The 25,278-nt window shown below is 44.8% G+C and overlaps 1 protein-coding gene across 2 annotated transcripts; it reads right to left on the bottom strand.

Annotated features, from left to right (window-relative positions):
* Positions 1–1,328: 1,328 nt before the first annotated feature.
* Positions 1,329–22,622, bottom strand: MGST3 (microsomal glutathione S-transferase 3). 2 transcript variants are annotated; one of them, XM_024741984.1, is made up of 6 exons: positions 22,604–22,622; positions 6,702–6,825; positions 5,518–5,591; positions 4,607–4,664; positions 2,284–2,356; positions 1,329–1,574 (listed from the first exon to the last, which is right to left on the bottom strand). In XM_024741984.1, exons 2-6 carry the CDS (start codon positions 6,816–6,818, stop codon positions 1,438–1,440), a joined length of 459 nt encoding a protein of 152 aa, XP_024597752.1. In that variant the 5' UTR covers positions 6,819–6,825; positions 22,604–22,622; the 3' UTR covers positions 1,329–1,437. The 2 variants fall into 2 exon arrangements, with proteins under 2 accessions (XP_024597752.1, XP_024597751.1); XM_024741983.1 differs by lacking the exon at positions 22,604–22,622 and adding an exon at positions 19,468–19,591.
* Between the last annotated feature and the right edge of the window lie 2,656 nt (positions 22,623–25,278).

Raw genomic sequence — 25,278 nt, 5'->3', positions numbered from 1 at the left:
ATTCTATAATAGCAAAATGACAAAGATGGATCATATTACTTTGAAAAGCATACCCTGTTAAGACTTCAAACAAAGGTGAAAACCCAACTTTGTCTCCATGTCTCCCCTGCCCTGCTTCACTGATGCCTCCTATACTCCGATGAGAAAAGAAACCTTAACAAGTTCTCCAATTTCTTTAGGTGCATTTCTTATCAAACAAAAACCAAAAAGGCAAATATCAAAATAAAAAACAACCCAAACCACAACCCTAGCTTATTACAAGTTTTTAATTATATTATCTTTTTAAGTCAGGAACAAAAACACCGTACTATTCATCACCGCCATCATTTCATAAAGGCACATTTTAATGTAAAAAAGAATACAAGTTAAAGCTTTATGAAAACAGTCCTCATTTTTCTTATTTTGCTCTCCACTGGTGAAAATTTCTCATGAACAAACACTGATCTAGTCCAGCTTTTTCATCCAATGCCCTGAGGACTCCAGGCAGTCACCTGGCCAAAGCTGACCATCTTCAATTGTTGACCAGGGCATTCTATCCTTAAATGTTTTAGCTCCTCAAAGTGGTAGTGGGGTACAATGGAAAAAGCATGGATTTGAGAGTCAGGCCTGGGTTCAAATCCTATTGAATCCTCAAAGGCTACTGAACACTTGAAATGTGGTTAGAGCAACTAAAGAGCTGATATTTTTGTTTGTTTTATTTATATAGTACAGCATAAATTTAAATGTAAATCGTCTTATGTGGCTAGTGGCTGTATTGGAAAGCACAGATCTAGACACTATTACGGTCAAGTAGTTTAGGGCCACATTCATTTCTGGAACAGCCATCTCATTCTGCCAACTCGCATTGTTCTCCAAGTCAGCTAAAACCTTTTAAGTCTTCCAGATTTTGTTGCTAAGGGTGTCCTTCCCCACTTGTACCTATGCAATCAGATCTTTGCATCCAAATGCAGGAAATTAGATTCATCTCTATTAAGTTTCATAACCTTAAATTTAGTCTATCATTTCAGTTTTTAAGCATTAGAAGCAATCTTCAATCGAGATTTTTTTAAAAATCCTATTGTTATCCTATGTATTAGCAAGTGATAAGATAATCTTATATCATAACTAGCAGTAAAAGACTTTCTTCGAGCCCCAGTTTTTCACTGCTGTGGCCTGACTATGAACATATTTCCACAATTAGACTTTTTTCCAGCTCACACATTAAGTAAACATCCTCTGGCAGGGTGAGAAGGGGTGCTTAATACCTGTGGCCCCTCTCTCATCTACTAGGAACAGGCTACTTATATCTTAGATAAAGACTCAAAAAGAAATAAGTGATAGAGTCAGGGTTAGGTATGAGGCTGATGCCAGGTAAGTTTTTATTTAGGGAAAAAAAAAAGTCACTGAAAATAAAAGTCACTCAAAATGAATGAGAGGTTCAAAACACCCTATAACTCTTTAATGGCAGCTTTTGCACCCACTGCTCAAGCCAGTTCTAACCCAACCAAGATGCTGGAAAGCAGAGCACACAGTGGTGCCCATCAGGCCAATGAGGGCGATGAAGCTCAGGGCTCCCCGTTTCCGCTTTCTAGGCTCTAAAAAAGAGGAAAGAGCAGAAGTTACTGGGGGTGTTCCAGAGTGACAATGCTGTCAACATCCACCAGCCATTCTGTCAAGGCACCTGGAGCTGTACATTAGACCATCTAGTCTTAGGAGGTCAACCAGCTCTTCAGCCTAAGCTGTCAGTATGTCAGATACTGCATGCAAAGTCGTGTGCCACAACAGTATTGAACTTTAAAACACATTAAGGGATAATAATTAGAGCACCTCTGCTCCAGGATCTTTTGGAGTTTTCCCTCTCCCGAGAGGTAAGGACAGCCAGAAGAATCTCTTCCTCCTTCTCTCAGGCACACCATTTATAGCACTGATTAGGAGCAGGGGATCTGGGCTCAGACTGCCTGGGTTTGAATCCTGGCTTTCCAGTTTACACTTAGTAGCTCTGTGACCTAGAGTCTTAATCTTTCTCAGCCTCAGTTTCCTCATCTATAAAATAATATTATCTATGTCAGAGAATTGTTGTAAGGCTAAACAGCATATGCAAAGTTCTTAGAACAGCAATTGACACACTGAAAATGCAGAATGCGCTTTGTTACTATTCAAAGGTTAATAAAAAGAAAGAAGATAACAGATCTTTCACCCAAATATCAAGTTACTTTCCCTTTTCTTAAAGCCCTGCTAAACAGGAAAATGTAATAATATAAGATTTTAAATTTGTTTCCTTGACAGATGTCACCATGTCCTTACCTCCTGTGTAATAGCCATAAGCATAAAGAACTCGTCCAACAATCCAGGCCAAGCCCAAGCCAGAAACTACACGCTAAAATAAAAGGGCTCCATTAGTTTTTTGCATGAAAGAAACGGGCAGAATTTTATTAACATCTAGGATTGATTACAGAACGTTTTAACAAAAAGTTAACAGTTTCATGGATATAGTAAAATACTCCCTACCAAAGTTAGGGTAGAATGAAGTTGTTTCAGTCAGGAAAATCAAAGCGCTGTGATCCTTCTATGAACTGCTCAGAGACCTGGGAGGTGATTGCTGGCCTTCTCCTAGGTAGGTGGGATGGGAGGAATCTCCCGGCCTGCCCCAGGGGACTCAGCGTGCTAGAGCACAGGGGAAGGAGAGGCAGGCCTGAGGGTCACAGAGTAAGCCAGGAGAGGAAACCGACTGAAAGGCAGGACTAGGGGAGGAGCCCTGTGGACAGGAGATGGACTGTGCACTCCACGGCTGTGTGCTGCTTCGTCTCAGCCAGGTCTCCCCTGGGAGGGCTCTAAGGGGCTGTGCTGCGGCCCACGCATAGGCATGGGGCTCCACTAGAAAAAGTCGGGGGAGTGTGTCATGTTGTGAATCCCAGAACATGTGGTGTTGGAGGGGAAAGTCTCCCCATTCCCAACACCCTTGGGAAGAGAGAGTGAAAACTCATGCAACGTGGGAAATCCTTCCATTTGGACACCCTGCTGGGGTGACGAACCCATTTGGTCTAAAGGAGACGGGAGAGGAAGAGAGAGGGTGTGTGAGGACATGAGTCACTGTGTGTCACTGTCCCCAACTGTCCTTTCAATTTAGCAGTGGAATCAGTGGGGGTGAGGTTCCTACTTTATGATTTTTATTTGTTTTTTTTTGATGATTTAATGGAAGTTAAGTATCAGTAGGAGAATGAAACAACTATAAATAAACCCCCAGGCACACAAGTCCCTATCTAGAAGCTCTGTAGTTTCTGCCTGGTCTCTCTTTAAAGCCGCATAATTACCATCAACCCGGGAACAATATCAGGTGCTTGTCTTCGGAGTAGTCTCAGAGTATTTCCAAGAACTAAGCACAAGGAATAGGATCTAGGGGAGTGGGACAGGAACGGGGCTGGGGCGGACATCAGGTGACGCCTAGAGAGACCAGCTAGTCTGTTTAGACCAGTTAGCCTAGTTACTTGCTAGGACTGGGGCTCTTTAGAGGCACAAGAAAGAAATATCCTCTCTAAGAGAGTAGCAGACTTTTCTTTGAAACAAATACAAGACTTGGAGGTCATGAACTATAGATGTGCCATTCTGGCAGCTGACAAAAAAAGCACAAGGCCATTCAGGTACAGACCAGAGGCTTATGAAAGTCTCAGAACCAGAAATGTGAGGTGCCAGCACTCTGGTCTGAACTCAGTGGAGGGGAAATCTGGGCCCTGAAAAGGAAACACTTTATGTGTAAGGCAAGACCCCAATGGCAACTAATCAGCCTCAGATAAACTTGCTTTATTTAGATAAGGTGTAGTGCAGACCAAACCTAAGGCTCACAAGGGCCTTAGCGGCCCACAAGGCCCCGAGGTCCACCCTCACCTCCAGCCCTCACCTCCTGCTCACCACTGAAGCCGCCCTTACTCACTGTGCACCACACAGACCGGCCAGGCTCCTGCCCCAGGGCCTCGCCCTTGCTCGTCTCCTGCCTGGAGGTGTCTGGAGACATCTGCAGCACCTGCTCCCTCACCTACTGCTTAAGTGTCACCTTCGCAACAAGGCGCTCCTCCTGACTGCCCCACTCAGCACTGTCCCCCCCAGTCCCCAGGCACTCCCTTTCCACCATCCCTGCTTTTGCTTCCTCTGTGGGGCGCATCACCTTCTAACATGCTACGCGATGTCCTTGAATTGCTTTTTGTCTGCGACCCCCAACTAATAGTCAGCTCCACGAAACCAGGAGTCTTTGCCTGTTTTGTTCACTGCAGTAACTTCCGGTGTCCAGGAAATGTTCGTTGCATGAATAATGTGGCAAAGGAAAACTCAATGGACATGAACCTCCTAGGATCAGAGAGACCTGGGATCAAATTCTGATTCATCTACTCTGTAGCTATTTGATCTTGAGAAAGTTACATAGTATCCAAGAGGTTTCTCCTTATCTGTAAAACACGGGAAAAATGCTACCTACTTTAAGGAACTTTGTAAGAAGTAACTGAAATTCTTTTAAATACATGGTGCCTAGACATTGAAGATGTTCATTAAATTTTCATTTCCTCTTCCCTCCTGAATGGCTCAGTGAATTAAATCTATTCAATCTAATTAGATGAACCCCCTCCCCGGAAAAACTTACTGGGTGGTAAACACCTCCGACAGCTAGAAAAAATAAGAAGGGAGGGTACACTTCCAACCTGGAATAGATAAAAAAAAAAAGTTTTTTTTTTCCTTTTAAGTGCTCTATATAAGTATGTCTACGTAAAACTAAGAACCCTTTACATTCTTACTTGCCAAGTTAGAAACTTGAGAATAAAAATAAACATTGACCAGAGGCAGAAGGCCTGACCACTAAGATCCACCTTCTTTTGCTCTGCTTGGGATTAGATTAGAGGTAACTGAGAACACAGTGAGTCAAAGACCTCAAATCTAACAAACTGATGGGGCGAATTAGAGTAGATTTCCTTGCAGAGCTCAAAGCCTCTCACCCCCTAGGCTGAGAGATTCAGTATCAGTTTAGAGTGAACGTGGTGCAAATACCGCAGAAGAGTAATGCAGCATTAAATTCAGATTTGAAAAGGGCATTGGGGGAGGGATGAAGTGGGAGTTTGGGTTTAGCAGATGTAAGCTATTATATATAGAATGGATAAACAACAAGGTCCTACTGTATAGCACAGGGAACTATATTCAGTATCCTGTAATAAACTATAATGGAAAAGAGTATCAAAAAAGAATATATATATTTATAACTGAAGCATTTGGCTGTACAGCAGAAATTAACAACATTGTAAATCAATTTTACTTCAATTAAAAATAAAAGAAATGGAAGAAAAAAAGAAAAGGTTATCTAGAATCCCACCATCCTAACAACTCTTAACTTTGCTTAATATTTAATCTGTTCACTTATACATTTTTAATGATACTTTTGATGAGTATTCATGATCATCATCATTGCTATTACTCAGCAAACAGAGTACCAAGGGTTGAGGTGTTGTACAGAAAACACCCGCTCTGCAGATGTCTTGGGGGCCGGGCAGGGCCAGCACTCACGTGTTCTGGTGGGCCCGCTGAATGCAGTTGAAGAGGTGTCCGTTTTCAGGGTCATTGCTGTACATTGTAGGATACTGTTAAAACAAAGTGTGTGTGATCAAATGGTCAGGTGTAGCATTCAGTGCTGAGAGTTAAAATCAACCTTAAAGATAATGTATCCCAAAGCATCTTCTGCCATAACCTTGGTAAGATGATCATTCAGTTTCTGCTTACATGCATGTGGTGACAGAGGTCTCATTCTCAGAGGCAGATTCAATCTGTGTCTATTAATATCCAGTGACGAGAATATATGTCTGTGCCATTCAAGGGATAGAGGCGGCTTGTGCCAAATTCAGGGTTTTTGTTGACGTTATGCCACCACTGGTGGCTTTGGGATGGATTACAAGGATGCCATTGGGAAATAGCTCCTTCCCAAGAGTCAGCAAATACCACATCCTTTTAAGGTTCCCCTTAATGGGGGAACAGAAACTGAGTGTGTGAGAGTTTCAATGTGTCCATCAAAATAATGAACTAGACGTGAAAACTTTAAAAGGAGCTCTAATTAGAAATTGCTCAAAAGAAGTAGACATTTTAAATTGCTCACCAGGGACAGCTTCAGTAATTATCCCTTCTAGATCAGCTAGAGCTAAAGGAAGCATTCAGTAGACCTCCTCCCTATGTCTGATGTCCAAACACAGGCTAACTCAGCACCATGTGCTTCGTTTCTACTTGGGAAACAGGAAAATCACCAGAAGACGTCATTTTAAAGTGGCATACCAGGAAACAACTGCTATTTAACTCCAACCCCCGTTTTCCTTCTGTGCAGCTTGTGGGATCTTAGTTCCCTAAACAGGGATCGAACCTGGGCCCTTGGCAGTGAAAACGCAGAGTCCTAACCACTGGACAGCCCAGGAATTTCCTATTTAACCCCCTTTAGAAAATAGCTGTCTTCCTAGCAAAGAGCTCCAGCCAAAAGCACACCTGGTCTTTTTACAGAAGAGACAAAAGTAAAACAAGATGGAAATGACTCTCCAGAAGGGCCCCATATTTCTTGGCTTCCTCCTGCCAGACAGGGGCAGAATTTCTAATAGGAACAGGCCGGAAACTGCCACCGCTGACCACTAGCACCTCACCTTTCCCTCCACAACTGAAAACAAGTTCTTGCCACGATGAACCCACAGAGGCACCGCTGTGTTCCCACTCACCTCCACTTTGTACTTCTTGCGGGCCTTGGAAACGTTGATGGCTAGATGAGTTACCATTAGGAAGCTGGCAGCACCAGTTAGAATCACGAAACCATATTCCTTAGAGAGGACGGCCATCCTGACTCTGTGGGAGAAAGAACACATTAGGCCGCCACCTGGCACTGTGGGCTCCAAGCTGCAGGAGGCCTCAAGAGTGGGATGTTTTGTTACCAGCAAACATATCCCTACAGATCAAGAAGAGGCGTGAGCGACCTGGTGGTTCTAAGAGGTAGAGATATTACTGTATACCGATATTACTGTATACCACCCAACAGAATTAAAAAATGATTCAAGTCTGCAATATACACACAGAAAAGTTCACGATCACATTGTATATTCCCTTTTGCGCCTGAGTTCTTTTGATCAACATCGCATGTATGAGATTTATCTAAACCACTGCAGTAGCCATTGCTATTGGATGGTCTGGCCACTAAAAACCACAATTTAAAAAAATATTTAGCAAGGCAAAATGCTAAAAGATATACTAAGTTACAGAGAGAGAGAGAGAGAGAGAGACAGAGAGGGAGACAGAGAAAGAAAGAGAAAGAGAGAAACAGAATATAGTCAGTAAGTACATAGTGATTCCAAGTTTTTCGCTTGTATGTCTGTTGGCATCGGGGACACTCAGGGCAGGAACCCTAGGGCCTCCCTTGGATCCTGAGGCACGTGCTGGTACAGCAGCAGAAATATCACACTGGTAGGGAAGGGATCAGTTATAGTTCTTTGAAAGCCAGAGCAAGGCTCTGGGCAGCTCTTGGAGAACCCAGATTCTTCATCAAATTAACACTTCAAAACTAACCCCATGATGTGTTCTAGTGTCTGCAATGCAGCTTATTTTGAAATGCATCAAAAAATGATGATGCAAGCTAATATAGCAAAATATTAATGCTAGAACCTGGGTGGTAGCTATATGGATGTTCACTATACAATTCTTCCAACTTTTCTGCATGTTTGAAAAATTGCATATGAAATGTTTGGAGAAAAAGCTCATCTCAGCATTTTTCAGTGTTCAGCAATTTCAGCTCTTTTAGCTCTTGTCCTGCTCCAGCAGGAAAGAAGAAAGAAGGAAAGAAACAGACTGGAGATCAAGGAAAGGAAAACCTGCTGGGTGGGAAGAAGCCCTAATAAATTCAGAGTAAGTTATTGCTGCCCTCCAGTCTCTCTGAGCATTGATCACCAGATGTCTGAAGGGTCAGAGCACAGCAGGACACAGAGAAATAGCTACAATGCTTCCAGAGATCCTTAGCTGCTGTCCCATCACGTGCATGGCTGCCACAGGCCAACAGCTCCTGTGTGTATTCTGTCTTCAGTTTAAAATTTCCATCCCTAGGAATTCCCTGGTGGTCCAGTAGTTAGGACTCCGCGATCCCACTGCAGGGGACACAGGTTCGATCCCTGGTCAGGGAACTAAGATCCCGCATGCCACGTGGCGTGGCCAAAGAAAAAAAAATTTCCACCCCTGAAAACTGTTTGGCTGCAATCTCTCCTGAAAGCCTGGGAAGGTTACCCTGCTCCAAAATGTTTTAGCCATCCTCACAAACAACCCAACAAGATGCTAATATCCCTATTTTCCAAAGAGCACCCAGAGGTTAAGTAATATTCCCAAGGTCTAAAAGAGAAAGTATCCGATTTGGGATTCAAATTTAGGTTCCAATTCAGTTCCAATGTCCCCTTTCAATCCCACTTGATGATTTAGAGCTGAACTGACACTGGGATCACAGAATCTTTCTCAGTGTGGAATTTGGGGCCAGCAAACAGGTCAGTTCTTTAAAAGTAAGCTTCCCTTAGGTCTGCAAAATAACATTTGGAACCAAAATCCTAAAACCTGCCCATCCCCAACCATGTTTCACAATAATTCCCGTTAGTTTCCCCTGCTATATTCTTTCTTTACCTGGAGCTGCTTGTGGAGGGGCACCCAGCATCCCCTCCTCCGGGACAGGGGACACACACACTGGAAAGGGCCATCCCCAGGACTCAGCATGGGAATCACCTCCAGGTCAGCCTCTCCTGGGCCATCTTGTGTGGCTGCGGAGAGCAAGGAGTCTTTGGCTGCCTCCCAAGCTTCCCTGCCCTCATTCTCTTTTAGAATTAGTCCTTTCCAGAGTTTAGAAAATCAGCTTGGGGAGGAAGCTTTGGTAGTAGTTATTAAATCAAAAATATGGGGTGAATACTGAACACCTCTTTGAAAATAAATAAATATGACTACCTGATATCCCTGGAGTTCAACCCATCTGGGCCAAACAGGCCACTGAAAATGGAGCTATCTCTAACTTTGTCAAAAGCCGCCTGTTTAAGAATGATACAATTAAGCATATCCGGTTTAGGTCAAAGTGTGCAAGTTGAAAGTCTGTTCAGACCTCACCTTTAGACAGGAGGCTAGGCTCTCACGCAGCCTGGGGTCACCTTGTGTTGGTGCAGAATTTTCAGCTCATTTTTCATCTCCCCCCAAATCCCATAAGCTCCATTTTACAGAAAAAGAAATGGAGGCTCAGGTAGAGAGATGAGGGCAGAGCTAAGACCAGAGCAGGTTTTAGAATTCTTCCCCAAATACTCCAGCTAGCCCAGGCAAAACATTAGAATTCGGTGGCTCGGTCACTGGCCTCTGTTTTTCTGGCCTGTAAGGATTTGGGTAGGAGAAGCTAGGTGGCAGGACAGAGAAGTATCTTTTGAGTAGATGTTTCTGTTGCAGGCAATGAACACTCAGAAAGGCAACCGCTCAAAAACCTGCAATTAGAAATTAATGTTTACTACTGACCTCCTCTTCCAAAGTATAAATGCAACCTGGGAGGTTACACTCTTAGGCAGTCACACCCTAGTGAAAGTGACTCTCTTGACACTTTGCTATGGTGATAGGTACTGAGGGGGAAAGAATCTAGGTGAGGGCAAGCAGAGCCGGGAACAAGACCTTTGAAGGACAGAGAATTTACAGTAGGGGAGACCCAGAGTCCGATGCTAAAGTGGGTAGTGTGCAAAGGACAGTGTAATCGGTCAGGAAACAGTGAGCGTACTAGGGGCGGGAGGAGACAGGCGGCCCTCCCCAAGGCTCTCCCTGCATGAGCCCTGGACACACCTGCATAGGTGCCGGAGCCAAGCCTGTTCAGCTCTCCCCGCCACACACACCTCCTTGCACTTTCACCACGTGAGGAGCCCTGTTTCACAGGCCATTGTAGCCAGCACTTCCCAGCTGCTGTGATCAGGGCTAGAACAGAGAGAGCAGCCAATTGCATCAGACACTAAGCTCCCGTGAGGGAGGGACCGTGTGTGTCCAGCATCCCCCGTGCCAAGCACAGAGTGTGTGCTTATAGAAAGCTGTGGAATAAATGAAGCAAGCTGTAAGTCCAGGTAGCTTTCAGAATGCCTCCTCTGCTCTGCACAGTGCCTGGCATAAAGTGTGTGCCTAACCCATGTCAGTTTCCTTTTTCCCTCTCAAAGCCTCTACTGAAACAATGGAAGCAACTGGATGTATGAATTCCTGGAGAAAGAGGAGATCAGAACACAGAGAAAAGCTCTGTCGCTACAGCTGCTGAAAACATAAATCCAGTAGGGACTGCAAAATGCTTAAGTCTTGTCCTTTAAGGAAAGAATCAGTTTAATTCACTTAGGGTTCAAAAAAAACTTTGTCATTTGCTGAATTCTTATTTTCTGAGGGCAAAGAGATGCACGCTCCCGCCCCGTCGTGGGTGCGGGTGCGTACACTGGCGAAAGGGGAGGCACCTCGGCTCACAGCAGCCACGTTCCAGGCAGCTCCAGCCACGCCCGAGGTTGGGCCGGTCCCGCAGCTAGCCGATAGCTCCCAGAGCACAGGCTTGAGAAGCTGATACGTGCAACACAACCTCTTTCTGACATGAGCACGCATTCGGACTGCACACTATAGTTTGTTGATTACATACCTGCTCTGTGTCACTGGCAACCCCTATATCCACCCAACAAGATAAGGTTCTTGGGGGTGGGAACTCTGCCCTAGAGTTTGCCTTCTACATGGTGATAGATACACAGCATGCAGTCCAGTGGTCCTTTTGGAGCTGAACTTTCATGACTGGTATAGATTACTTTGTAACTCACTTGGTTGTATAATAGCACTTGTTAATTATCACGCAGTTTCCGAGGTTAGCTGCACACCAGCTGTAAAGATTAAAATTTAAGACTTGTACAAATAAAAATTTATTTAGTTACTTGGTAGTATTACACGCTGCTGGGAGAAGTGTAAAACAGAACCACCTGGAGGACAGCCTGGCGGCAGGCAATATGCTTTACATTGTTCATAACCTTTTGCTCATTAATTCTACTGGGAATCTATCCTGGGGTAATAATCAGGAAGGCAAACAGATTTGGTTCAAAGACATTCACTTCAGCACTATTTATAACAGCAAAAACAGAAATGGTATAGATGTCCAAACAAAGAGGACTAATTAAATAAATAATAAATCTGTAAAACAGAATAGTATATAACCATTAAAAATGGTGAAACATTAAGGATGGTGAAACAGACTTAATATACAGCATGTTAAATTAAAAAAAAAGAAAACAAAAAGAGTATATCTAGTTTTCTCAATAGAAAAAAATTAAAGAAGAAAATATCAAAATCATAAGCATAGCTATTTCCAGATGGCTGAATTATAGATTTTCCTTTGTACCTTTCTATAATGTGCAAAATGAGCAAATATATACCAAAAAAGTTATGTAAAAAAATGGCCTGACAGTAATTAGTAATTGAGGAGACAGGAGGGATAGACAGTATGTTACAAAGGGAACCAAAGAATCGGACCTGATTTTTAGCTTGAATCCTGTCACTTATCCACTATGTGCAGTATAGAGACAGTCTTGCAGGTAAGGGGGCAGTTTTGGAATCACATTGTCTGGGTTTAGAACCTGGATCTCATATTCCTAGCTGTGTGTCCTCGGGAAAATTACTCAACGTCTTTCAAGCATCCTTGGTTTCCTCACTTGTTAATTGGAGATAATCACGACACCTACCCCACACCATATAGTTGTTGTAAAGATTAAATGGGGACACTGTCTCTAAACACCCATCAGGATGCCTGTCACATAGTAAGTACTCAATAAATGTTACATATCAGGTTATACTATGTGTGCTAATGTTCTGTTAACTGTCTCTGCCCTGATTCAGTGATAAAAGCGGATGTTCGAATACATGATGATGAGATACATTTAAGAATTTATAATTTAGAATTATCATTTTAAAATAGCAAACAAAACTCAGAACTACATATATTCCCCTCCTTTTTGAACTCTTAATAGCCAGCCATGTTATAATCTATTATCTGAAGGGCAGGAGTATTCAGAAGGAAGCAGGCTTCTAGTACAGACTATGGAAATCAGCAAACTGCAGTCATGCAGACCCTCCCTGTAGCCAGACATGCTTATCCCCGCATGGGGCTGAGCATTCATTCATTTACTTGTTCAAGTTTATTGAGTGCCTACTATGTGCTACTCAGTGGGCCCATGCTGGGGATGAGGTGAACAAGCCAGACTTTGGTCCCTGCCCTCAGGAAGCTCATGCTTTACTGGGGGAAGCAGGCAAATAAGTAAACAAATACCCAATTCCAGATTTTTCCTTCATACCAACGATCAGAAACTGAGTACAAATCCCCCCAACCCCCCCAAAAAAATGAAACTAAAAGGGTTGGGGAGAGGCAGAGATAGGACAGAAGTGTTTCTGTTCTGTCTTCACTTATTAGTAACTACAGAGGTGTATGTTCCTAGTTAACTGTTTCCTGGCAGGCTTGAGTCAAAATAGTTCAGTTGAGAGAACATTAAGTTGAAGGTTTAAAAGGAATTAATTTTTCTTTGTATTTAGAAAATTCGTGTCACTTATTTAATGATAGAGATCCTTTTGGGAATGTTTTGTTTGTTTGTTTTGCGGTACGCGGGCCTCTCACTGCTGTGGCCTCTCCCGCTGCGGAGCACAGGCTCCGGATGCGCAAGCTCAGTGGCCACGGCTCACGGGCCCAGCCACTCCGCGGCATGTGGGATCTTCCCGGACCGGGGCACGAACCCGTGTCCCCTGCATCGGCAGGTGGACTCTCAACCACTGTGCCACCAGGGAAGCCCCCCAGTGGATTTTTAAAAAGCTACAAGGCACCATTGTAAAGTCTTACTTTAGGAGTGATCAAGCTTGGACTTCAAATGAGGCAGTGTTGGTCTCACCCCTAGAAGGTATGCTCTATTCCAGTGCCTGAGTTAGCAACATGAAGTTTCATTATGATATTTGGCTAAGGTACTCTCTCACAGGAATGTGACTGACAGATTCACCTGGAAGCATAACTACTCCAGCGCTTATACTTCACTCAACTTTTCCTCCAATTCCTGCTTCTGCCACCACTTGCCTTATCTCACTGGGGCAGGGGTTCCTTCAGTTACAAAAGGGTTACTCAGAGAACTTCCTGAACTACATTCAACGGAATACTCCTGGGGTAAAGGTCTCCTTCACTTATTTACTCCACTCCATCTTAGCTGCCAATAGAAATTCCCCAGGGCACAATCAACACTGCACAAATGGAGCAAAAGGTAGGCTTTATCATTTGGGCACTGGCCTCAAATAATTTATGACTTCTGAGTCATGAAGTTACAACTTATCTTCTCCTAAATGAAAATCTATCAAATGTCTTAAGGGAGAGAGGATTTCAACTTTCAGCTCTCTCTTTGCCCTCAAACAAATAAAAACCAGTGTGGACAATGGTAACCATTACTTCCATTTTCAAGATTGCTCCCCTCCAACTGTACTGCAATTTCTCAGCAGTCTTTTTTTTTTTTTTTTTTTAATGCATCAGTAATGGGACAATGCTAAAGCACTTATAGACTGACTTGGAGCCATTCCCCAATGTTTCATTAAAATACTTATTTGGCTGCTGTATTATTAATCCAATCTTCCTTATATATGGTCCTTTATTTTTAAAATTTAGCTATTTTATTTATTTATTTTTGACTGTGTTGGGTCTTCATTGCTGCGTGAGGCTTTCTCTAGTTGCGGCGAGCGGGTGCTACTCTCCCTTGCAGTGCGCAGGCTTCTCATTGCAGTGGCTTCTCCTGTTGCAGAGCACAGGCTCTAGATGTGCAGGCTTCAGTAGTTGTGCCACGTGGGCTCAGTAGTTGTAGCACGCGGGCTCTAGAGCGCAGGCCCAGTAGTTGTGGTGCACAGGCTTAGTGGCTCCAGGGCATGTGGGATCTTCCCAGACAGGGCTCGAACCCGTGTCCCCTGCATTGGCAGGCGGATTCTTAACCACTTTGCCACCAGGGAAGCCCCGGTCCTTTATTTTACATGGCATTTTCATGAGAATAATACAAGGATGGTAACTTAAAGGGCTTCATCTGATCACATCAAATGGACCACCATGAGTCCCCAACACTGGGAGGTGGTTCCAAAAACTCTGAGGTTGTGCTAGGGGTCTACTCAGCCTGTACTCTTTTAATGAGGTAGCTGTCCAGCCTCGTTTCTGCCTCCAAATGTATCTACAAAGGAATAGTCCTCAAAATTATTTCTAGGCAAGGCAGCTGAGCCCATATAAAGCTAAACGGAAGAGAGATGGGAACATTATATGTATAACTGATTCACTTTGTTATAAAGCAGAAACTAACGCACCATTGTAAAGCAATTATACTCTAATAAAGATGTAAAAAAAAAAAACAGCTAAATGGAGAAACTTGAGATCCTAGAGGCAAGCAGCACAAAAGTTAATTCCCTGTTTCCATGATGGGAGAGAAAAAAAGGAGAGTCACAGAATTTCTTTGGGTCCATCCTACATTTTCAGAACGCCAGTCTGGTCACTTCTACAGTACACAGATGATAAAATCTGTTTGAGTGTCAAAGTCTCAAATGGCAGTGAGATTTTAGAAAGAGTACACGGGGGCTACCCTGGTGGCACAGTGGTTAAGAATCCACCTGCCAATGCAGGGGACATGGGTTCGAGCCCTGGTCCGGGAAGATCCCACATGCCGCAGGGCAACTAAGCTCGTGCGCCACAACTACTGAGCCTGCGCTCTAGAGCCTGTGAGCCACAACTACTGAGCCTGCGCTCTAGAGCCCACGAGCCACAACTACCGAGGCCCATGCACCTGGAGCCCGTGCCCCGCAACAAGAGAAGCCACCGCAACGAGAAGACCACGCACCACAACGAAGAGTAGCCCCTGCTCGCCGCAACTAGAGAAAGCCTGCGCACAGCAATGAAGAGCCAATGCAGTCAAAAATAAATAAATAAAATAAATAAATTTATTTAAAAAAAGAGTACATGGACAGTTGAGAGAAGGAATAATAACCATGTGAAGAAAAATAACTATTCCCCACAATTGTTTTGCATATTCAGTAAATATCACTCCAAGGGCTAAAAATGAAAAGTTAGTTGAATAGGCAGGCCATTATTTGTCCAGCCTTGAATATTAACTCAAGTGAGGCAAACAGCAGAGGCAGGTAATAAAGTGGGTCTTTCCCGGTTTCTCATATTCTTTAATTCCTCATCAGTGTTGCTGGCAGAACACCTGGAAAGCGGAAGCACACTACAAGTTAGAGGGATGGAAGATCTGTCTTCTTAAGAGATAAATGTCCTATAAATTCAAATATATTCAATTTTATAGTTAAGTGGCCACAGCTTGGAATATAAAATATTCAAGTTCCACGTGTCATTTTAATTCCAACACTCTCGTGAACTGTCAGCGCTGAGGACAGCTACATTACTGCACTGGCTGAGAGCGGGAGGGGGGAAGGAAGGACCAGCTTGATGCTCAAGTCCAAGTGAATGTTCCCTGGTTACGTGGGATGAGCCTGCAAAGGATGTAAAGGCCAAATAAGCAAATTACCTGCTCTTTTCTTCTCTGGAGTCTGACTTCTGTGCAAAAAGGCACTAGACACATATGCTTAACTGAGTCTCCCCTGGGAAAAACTGGTAATTCAGCTCTTCAGGAATCTAAGAATAGTAGATTGTAAGATAGAACAAATCCTAGGTTCCCCTGTTTGTAGAATGACAAACTTTCCCAAACAGACTCTTGACCCAAAAGGCCTTATGGGCGAGAGTTCCTTGATGTGCTGACCTAAAAGCCTTGAGCCACGCTGGACCATCTGGAGCCCAGCCTCCAGGGAGGTGTGATCCCAGGGACAGGCTGCAGGACATTTCCCATAGTCTGAAGGCACCAATCTCAGAGGACAGGGAAGAGAACGGGGAGAAGTTATGGGATGCAGAAGAAAATAAAAATCTCGTAACAATTCATTCGAGGGAGCTGATCTGACAAAGTCAATGCAGGACAAAGTGTTTCACCTAAATGGAATGCTCACTTTAAGTCCACATCTACCACCTTCCTCAGTAGTGCCTTAGAATGATTCCTTTCCTGACGTATCCCCTACTGAATGCTGGGTACCATGTGCAGTGCAGGGCTACAATAGCGAACAAGACTGAGAAAGAAGGTCCTGACCTGCCAGAATACAGAGTCAAATGGAGGGAGACAACTTAGGAGGATCATGAAACAGGAAGGTAACAGATTGAGCTAAGGGCTCTGAAGGATGTAACAGCGATGTGAGAGTGAGCACACAGGTAGAGAAAACAGCAAGTACACAGGCACGGAGACAGGAAAGGGGTTTACTTGTATAAGGATGAAAAGGAAACCAGTGTTGGCTGAAGGGTAGTGATATAACCTAGAAGAAGAGTGGTAGGAGAAATCAATGGTTATTAATAACATTATTAGCACATATATTACTTAATATGCGTCAAACACTAAGTAGTTCATCAATATTAACTCATTTAAACCCGCACAGCGTCCCTATGATATATTATTACTCCATTTTACAGGTGAAGAAACTGAACATCAGAGAGGTTTAGTAATCTGCCCAGGGACACGCAGCTAGAACAGAGAAAGCCTGCATTCACACACAGCCAGGCAGTCTGGCTCCACAGTTATGCTCTCAACCCTTGGCTGTATTGTCTCTCAATGAGGTTGGGGAGCAAGTTTGACCACACTTGACCTCTTTTGAAACTTTTCTACCTCTCCGGACCCTCTCCTGAGCATAAAATATATTAACGAGAACAGAAAGCTAATAACTCCAAGTCTGTGGCTGATTAAAGCCTGAGAGCTTTCTAATTGGAAGAAGAAAAAAACTTGGAAAAGGTCCAAAAAGGAACTTTTTTTTTTTTTTTTTCTTTTTAATGAGTGTCAGCACTGCAGTATGACAGGAGGAGAGATTACAGGGGAAAAAAATCCTCCAAACTTTCGGGCATTCGGGTTTGCAAAGGGCAAAGCAACACAAAAATTGGCACTTCATTTTTACATCACGATTTCCATACAACCTGTCCCTTAACTGGCATTATATAGGAACTGAGGGGCAGAGTGAAACTAAGCCCTGACTTCCCAAAGAGGAAAAGAAAAATCTCTAATGAGTCACATGGACACCATTTGGATTTTCCATCACAAGAAATGTGGGTGGACTGTATGCAGTGAATTCTTAGCAGCTGCTGAACAAGTCCCCACCAGGCTACCAGCCATTCTGAATGAAGGAACTGCATAGGCTGCAGGCTCCTGCCTGAAACAGGGGTCTAACTCTTCAGGCCTGTCTGTACTTAGAATGAAGTTGTGTCACAATCATTCACATTTCTTAGGCTGGAGAAATAAAATAACACTATTAAATCAAAAAGAGTGAACTAAGTCACCAAAATATTAGAACACATGTTCCAGTTAATAAATGGGTCGACTCTAGAAGGAACTCTTAGCGTAACATGGGACGGTTGACTCTAAATGCTGAACTCCTTAAAGGTATTTGCAAATGTATTTGGAAGGTAGTACAACTTCCCCATAGGAAGATAGGCACATAGACAGTGTAAGAGAGAGCCAGGGAAACGCAAAAATTCTATTTTACATAGCAGTAAACTACCTGGTAACCGCTGAATTCTTCTTTTTCAGAAGGATGGTATACTCATAAGTAGTATTAATGAAACCAGTTGTAAAAACTGGTTGTAGCAGTATATTCTTTTAAACACATATTGCTTTAAAAAATGCTAAATGGTTCATGGTCAATTGTGGTTGGCAAGGGTGATCTGAATACAGATTCAGAATATTTAAATAGAAATATAGGGAAGAATATATTTAAATATTGCTAGCTGTGCAGTAGGCACTAAATTACTCTTTGCCACGTTGATTTGTCATTCACTTCATTCCAGATTTCTCCACATAGGTTCAGTGTCTTTGCGATCCTCCAGGTTAAGAGGCTCCCCTTCATGGATTGTGTCTCTGCAGAACTCTAAACTGGCAGGATTAAGTCTAAATAAGGGGGAAGGCTGCCCTTCTCCAGTTTTGTTCCTTAATCTAAGCAGGCCCCTGCAGTGCCGTTTCTATGACTGGCCACAGTACCTCTACACAGTACCTCTGTTTTATATGTAGTAACATCATTTGCGGGGGGATTCACTTGACAAAGTTTTCTATTTCTGTAACATTGTCAGGAGGGAAGCTTTACAGAACGTCTTCCCCAGCTGAAAGTATTTGTTTGGGTTTTAGATGTAAACTTATTTAACTCTGTTAAATTTAACTCCCGTGAGAATAAACGTTCTTGATCCCCTGACTCAGATACTATGCTCTCAACACTGAATTCGTTGACCTAAACATAGTCTATAATTTTGACCAATAACCTTGGGTGCTTCCCAGAAACTGTAGGCTCCCAGCGATCTACAGATCTCCCAAGAGATGCCCTTGCTTCCACCGACAGAGGAATCGAAGATCTGCAGCAATTCCACATGACCACGCCCAGGTCTACAGCACCTGCAAAGAGCCACATATCTGCAGAGCAGTAACTGTCCTTCCCTCCAGATCTCCCTTTCTCCAGTTAGCGGATTAAAGCCGCAAGCCCGTAGTTCTTTTCCTACCCACCCTCCTGTCTCTGCTTGCCTTTTACCTCCCTTTCCACACTCACTTGTCCCCTAAGCTACAATGTAGCGGTAAACTCGTGACTCCCAAGGAAAGTGACAGCAGAAGCCAGAACTTCGGAGAATGACTTACCAACCAGCCTCCAGCCCCATCCACCGCCCCGCAGCTGCCCCACCGCTGTGGCCCTAGCGCTCCCTGCAGCAACACCAGATGAGGGAAATTCTCTGAAATCAACCTAAACGAAGACTCCGCCTCCTCTCCTGCTCTAAGGCAGCGGTAGGAAATGACCCACTCGTAGGTTCCAATTCAAACATACGACAAACGTTTCTATGAAACCGGAGGAAAACAAACACAATTCCCTGGGAGGCCCTCCCGGAATGTCCCTAGCAACACATGCACATTCGCAGCTGGCGCAGCGCTCGCAGGCCACTTTAAAAACCTGTGTTACCGATCAGGCCTGCACTGCCAGCTGCCCCTGCAGTGCCCTGCCCGCCCCTCCTGTGCACCAGAGATGCAGTTGGCAAGGTCAGGTGGGTTCTGGGAGGCAGAAAGAAGGAGCCCGGCGTCCGCACAGCCCAGGGAGCGGAGGAGAGAAAAGGAAGTAACTGAGGAAGGGTTGACCTTGAGAATTTCCCTGAGTTTTAGATAGCGTGGCCGGCCCAGCTTAGACGCTCCAAACCCACTACATCATGCGAAGGATGGAGGGCAAAGGGGATGGGAAGGTAGAAAGAAACCTACAGACAAGAAGGGAGAGAGAGCGAGCGAGCCCCTATTCAGCTTGGGATGGCCGAGATATGGGCGGTGCCCAGCGCAGGAGCTGAAATGCCTCCGAGGCCCACGCTCCTCGCTGCCCGCAGGTGCGGGGACTCACCTGGATCACCTTCGCTCGGCTGGTGCAGAACGCAGTGCGCAGCGGAACTGTAGGTGCGGCACCCTTGGTCTCCTGCAGAGTTGGGCGTGGCCCGGAGTAGTCCCCGCCCTCTCCCGGGGCAGCGCGAGGCCACGCCCTGAAGGTGGGGCTCTGGGTGTCAGAGCTGAGGATCACTTCTGGGCCGCTGGTCTTGAGGCAGAGACTGCATTTTCTTCCTCCTCACCGTGGTCCACAGATTTACCCCTCCTACTCCCAAATGCATTTATCTGTTCCTTTCTGCAAAGGCCCTCGTGGCGGCCTTCCAAACTGTCCCAGCCAGTTCATACTTCTCGGTAAAACTGGAAAAGGGCCAAAAAGGAAATTTTTTTTTTTTTTTTCTTTTTAATGAGTGTCAGCACTGCAGTATGACAGGAGGAGAGATTACAGGGGAAAAAAATCCTCCAAACTTTCGGGCATTCGGGTTTGCAAAGGGCAAAGCAACACAAAAATTGGCACTTCATTTTTACATCACGATTTCCATACAACCTGTCCCTTTTTTTTTTTTTTTTTTCTTTTTAATGAGTGTCAGCACTGCAGTATGACAGGAGGAGAGATTACAGGGGAAAAAAATCCTCCAAACTTTCGGGCATTCGGGTTTGCAAAGGGCAAAGCAACACAAAAATTGGCACTTCATTTTTACATCACGATTTCCATACAACCTGTCCCTTAACTGGCATTATATAGGAACTGAGGGGCAGAGTGAAACTAAGCCCTGACTTCCCAAAGAGGAAAAGAAAAATCTCTAATGAGTCACATGGACACCATTTGGATTTTCCATCACAAGAAATGTGGGTGGACTGTATGCAGTGAATTCTTAGCAGCTGCTGAACAAGTCCCCACCAGGCTACCAGCCATTCTGAATGAAGGAACTGCATAGGCTGCAGGCTCCTGCCTGAAACAGGGGTCTAACTCTTCAGGCCTGTCTGTACTTAGAATGAAGTTGTGTCACAATCATTCACATTTCTTAGGCTGGAGAAATAAAATAACACTATTAAATCAAAAAGAGTGAACTAAGTCACCAAAATATTAGAACACATGTTCCAGTTAATAAATGGGTCGACTCTAGAAGGAACTCTTAGCGTAACATGGGACGGTTGACTCTAAATGCTGAACTCCTTAAAGGTATTTGCAAATGTATTTGGAAGGTAGTACAACTTCCCCATAGGAAGATAGGCACATAGACAGTGTAAGAGAGAGCCAGGGAAACGCAAAAATTCTATTTTACATAGCAGTAAACTACCTGGTAACCGCTGAATTCTTCTTTTTCAGAAGGATGGTATACTCATAAGTAGTATTAATGAAACCAGTTGTAAAAACTGGTTGTAGCAGTATATTCTTTTAAACACATATTGCTTTAAAAAATGCTAAATGGTTCATGGTCAATTGTGGTTGGCAAGGGTGATCTGAATACAGATTCAGAATATTTAAATAGAAATATAGGGAAGAATATATTTAAATATTGCTAGCTGTGCAGTAGGCACTAAATTACTCTTTGCCACGTTGATTTGTCATTCACTTCATTCCAGATTTCTCCACATAGGTTCAGTGTCTTTGCGATCCTCCAGGTTAAGAGGCTCCCCTTCATGGATTGTGTCTCTGCAGAACTCTAAACTGGCAGGATTAAGTCTAAATAAGGGGGAAGGCTGCCCTTCTCCAGTTTTGTTCCTTAATCTAAGCAGGCCCCTGCAGTGCCGTTTCTATGACTGGCCACAGTACCTCTACACAGTACCTCTGTTTTATATGTAGTAACATCATTTGCGGGGGGATTCACTTGACAAAGTTTTCTATTTCTGTAACATTGTCAGGAGGGAAGCTTTACAGAACGTCTTCCCCAGCTGAAAGTATTTGTTTGGGTTTTAGATGTAAACTTATTTAACTCTGTTAAATTTAACTCCCGTGAGAATAAACGTTCTTGATCCCCTGACTCAGATACTATGCTCTCAACACTGAATTCGTTGACCTAAACATAGTCTATAATTTTGACCAATAACCTTGGGTGCTTCCCAGAAACTGTAGGCTCCCAGCGATCTACAGATCTCCCAAGAGATGCCCTTGCTTCCACCGACAGAGGAATCGAAGATCTGCAGCAATTCCACATGACCACGCCCAGGTCTACAGCACCTGCAAAGAGCCACATATCTGCAGAGCAGTAACTGTCCTTCCCTCCAGATCTCCCTTTCTCCAGTTAGCGGATTAAAGCCGCAAGCCCGTAGTTCTTTTCCTACCCACCCTCCTGTCTCTGCTTGCCTTTTACCTCCCTTTCCACACTCACTTGTCCCCTAAGCTACAATGTAGCGGTAAACTCGTGACTCCCAAGGAAAGTGACAGCAGAAGCCAGAACTTCGGAGAATGACTTACCAACCAGCCTCCAGCCCCATCCACCGCCCCGCAGCTGCCCCACCGCTGTGGCCCTAGCGCTCCCTGCAGCAACACCAGATGAGGGAAATTCTCTGAAATCAACCTAAACGAAGACTCCGCCTCCTCTCCTGCTCTAAGGCAGCGGTAGGAAATGACCCACTCGTAGGTTCCAATTCAAACATACGACAAACGTTTCTATGAAACCGGAGGAAAACAAACACAATTCCCTGGGAGGCCCTCCCGGAATGTCCCTAGCAACACATGCACATTCGCAGCTGGCGCAGCGCTCGCAGGCCACTTTAAAAACCTGTGTTACCGATCAGGCCTGCACTGCCAGCTGCCCCTGCAGTGCCCTGCCCGCCCCTCCTGTGCACCAGAGATGCAGTTGGCAAGGTCAGGTGGGTTCTGGGAGGCAGAAAGAAGGAGCCCGGCGTCCGCACAGCCCAGGGAGCGGAGGAGAGAAAAGGAAGTAACTGAGGAAGGGTTGACCTTGAGAATTTCCCTGAGTTTTAGATAGCGTGGCCGGCCCAGCTTAGACGCTCCAAACCCACTACATCATGCGAAGGATGGAGGGCAAAGGGGATGGGAAGGTAGAAAGAAACCTACAGACAAGAAGGGAGAGAGAGCGAGCGAGCCCCTATTCAGCTTGGGATGGCCGAGATATGGGCGGTGCCCAGCGCAGGAGCTGAAATGCCTCCGAGGCCCACGCTCCTCGCTGCCCGCAGGTGCGGGGACTCACCTGGATCACCTTCGCTCGGCTGGTGCAGAACGCAGTGCGCAGCGGAACTGTAGGTGCGGCACCCTTGGTCTCCTGCAGAGTTGGGCGTGGCCCGGAGTAGTCCCCGCCCTCTCCCGGGGCAGCGCGAGGCCACGCCCTGAAGGTGGGGCTCTGGGTGTCAGAGCTGAGGATCACTTCTGGGCCGCTGGTCTTGAGGCAGAGACTGCATTTTCTTCCTCCTCACCGTGGTCCACAGATTTACCCCTCCTACTCCCAAATGCATTTATCTGTTCCTTTCTGCAAAGGCCCTCGTGGCGGCCTTCCAAACTGTCCCAGCCAGTTCATACTTCTCGGGTTGAGTTTGCAGCACGGTAGCATGGTAATAATTTATCCCCAGCAGAGCCACCGTAGCTTGCTTCTAGGGGCTCTGGGGTGAGGGCGGGGACACGGGTTTGTAGGGCGCGTGCGGACAAGTGGCAGGTCACCAGAGCCGGACTGCAAGGCTGGGATGGGTGCGTTCTGGCTGCGTCTAGGGTGTGCGGGGCGCTCAGTGTCTCAGATTGCTACAGTCGCCAAGTGAAGGCATTTAGGGATGTTAGAGCCTATTTCCCTAACTAATGTTGTTAGTTTTGCGAAGATCCGGAAGCGAGCGCTGCCCGTGTGGTGGCCGCACCCATCCTCGCCCACGCCGCCCGCTCGCCGGGGTACAGCTCTTCGGGAACTAGACCGCACCGCCTCGGAGATCCACAGATCTTCGATAGCGAATACAAGCTCCAGTTAGGCCCTCTAGTCCAAGTCCGATGAGGTCTTGAGTGAGGCCTGCAGGCAGGGTCGAGCCGGAGGGAGTAGAGCTTGCATCTAAGTGCCGTTAACTCAGCCTTGGAACCGCCGACGGCAGAAGGCACCAAACTTTACAGTTTTCACGTGCCTTAAGTGCGCCCGTCACCCCTTTCCTCTGGATACCCCACATCCTACTAGGGATTGCCACATCTGGGCCACCCCTAGTGTCTCTTATGTGGGAGTACTTCCGCTCTCTACGAGAGCCTGTGCTTCCAGGTTGAGGTGTAGAAAGGCTGGAATCTATATCTTACAAGGCTGTAGGCTGGGTGTTGGTTCCTTTTTGTTGATTTGTCATATCCACACATCCGGAAGTATTTTGAGGTCTCGTAAAATCTTTACTATTGTTGTTTAAACAACTTCCAACCATTCTCACGCTTTTAACTTTTTCAGTACAAGAAGGCCTTACATGGTAGGGTTTCTGGCATGTTGATTGTAAAGGACTTGTTTGCACTGAACACTGCAAGTAGAAAAAGTAGGAAAGCATTTTTACATTATTGAGGGACATTTTTTCCCCCTTGCGTCTATAGACTGATGGTGTTCTCTGTTGTACTCTTTGTCTACCTCCCCCCACCCCTCCCCACGCAAACCTCATTTCATATGTTGAAACCTAATCCCCTCTGCCATGGTATTCATGGCTTGGGCCTTTGCCAGGTATTAGTTCGTGAGGGTAGAGCCCTCATCAATGGGATTAGTGTCCCTATAAAAGAGACCCCAGAGAGCTCCCTTGGCCCTTCTGTTGTGTGAGGACACAGGCAAGACAGCCATTTATGAACCACGAAGTAGGCTTTCATCAGACACTGAATCTGCCAGCACCTTGATCTTTGCCTTCCCAGGCTCCAGAATTTGGAGAAATAAATGTTTGCTGTTTAAGTAACCCATCCTATGGCATTTTTGTTATAGCAACAAGTCAGAAGTAAGACACTTACTGACTTATATATAAGAAGACGTGGCCTGAGGTGGTAGAAGGAATGATTGAAGAGTCAAGAGCATAATTCTGGCCCCTCCTTTCCCAGTTATCCCTGTTTGACACAGACAAGTACTTAACCACACAGGACCTTACTTTTAAAAAATCTCATTATAAGAGTAATATTTGTTTATTGCAGACATTTTGGAAAATATGGGGAAAAAATCCACAAGAAGCAAAAATGGAATCATAGTGTATATACTTTTTGTTGTCTGCTTTTTCCATTTCATAAATTATAAACCATTTCCCTTTTTCTTTCTTGAACAGTTTATTCTGCAGCATTATTTGGTACTGACTGCACATCATTTCACAGCACGTACATACCAATCCCCTCTTGTTGGAACTAGCTTGTTTTCAATTCTTCACTATTACAAGCAACATATAACCTTGTAGATAAATCTGTATGCGTGCTCTTATTTCTTTCGGCTAAATACCCTTAAAGAGGAGTTTCTGGTTCAGAGAATACATACATTGTAAGGTCTTTTGATATCTATTAACAAGATGCACTCCAGGAAAAGATTTATAATCTCCAACACTGAATATTAGATATCATTTTCCTCCATCTCACAGTGAGGATAAGACCTGTCTCACAAGGTTATTGTGAAGTTCAAATGAAATGAGGACAGAAGTCCTATATTCCTTTTGACACAGGATAATATATTTTGCAAGTTCCTTTATAACAACATGAATTATGATGTAGAACACTTTGGCTCAGAGGTTACCCTGTCCCTACTTCACTCACCATTTGGTTCTTTCTCCATTTACAATGTCTTCTTCCAAGCCTCTTCATAAAGTCACCATTGACCTCGTAAGCTCTCTCCATCCTTGGATTCTCCAACATTGCTCTCTCCAGATTCTTTTCTTTCTGCTCTCCTTTACTAGTTCCTCTTCA

Source organism: Neophocaena asiaeorientalis, unplaced genomic scaffold, assembly GCF_003031525.2.
Source record: "Neophocaena asiaeorientalis asiaeorientalis breed wild unplaced genomic scaffold, Neophocaena_asiaeorientalis_V1.1 scaffold283, whole genome shotgun sequence".
Taxonomy (NCBI): Eukaryota; Metazoa; Chordata; class Mammalia; order Artiodactyla; family Phocoenidae; genus Neophocaena; species Neophocaena asiaeorientalis.
Note: the sequence above shows the minus strand (reverse complement) of the source record. Positions and strands in the feature narration are given on the sequence as shown.

Bases quoted from the DNA above. Each gene is read 5' to 3' on its own strand.
- MGST3 (XM_024741984.1), bottom strand. From the start codon at position 6,818: ATGGCCGTCCTCTCTAAGGAATATGGTTTCGTGATTCTAACTGGTGCT. The intron at 4,665-5,517 runs GTGAGTGCTGGC...TATCTATTCCAG, and splicing joins CAGCGGGCCCACCAGAACAC to GTTGGAAGTGTACCCTCCCT. The intron at 1,575-2,283 runs GTAAGGACATGG...CCTCTTTTTTAG, and splicing joins TTATGGCTATTACACAGGAG to AGCCTAGAAAGCGGAAACGG.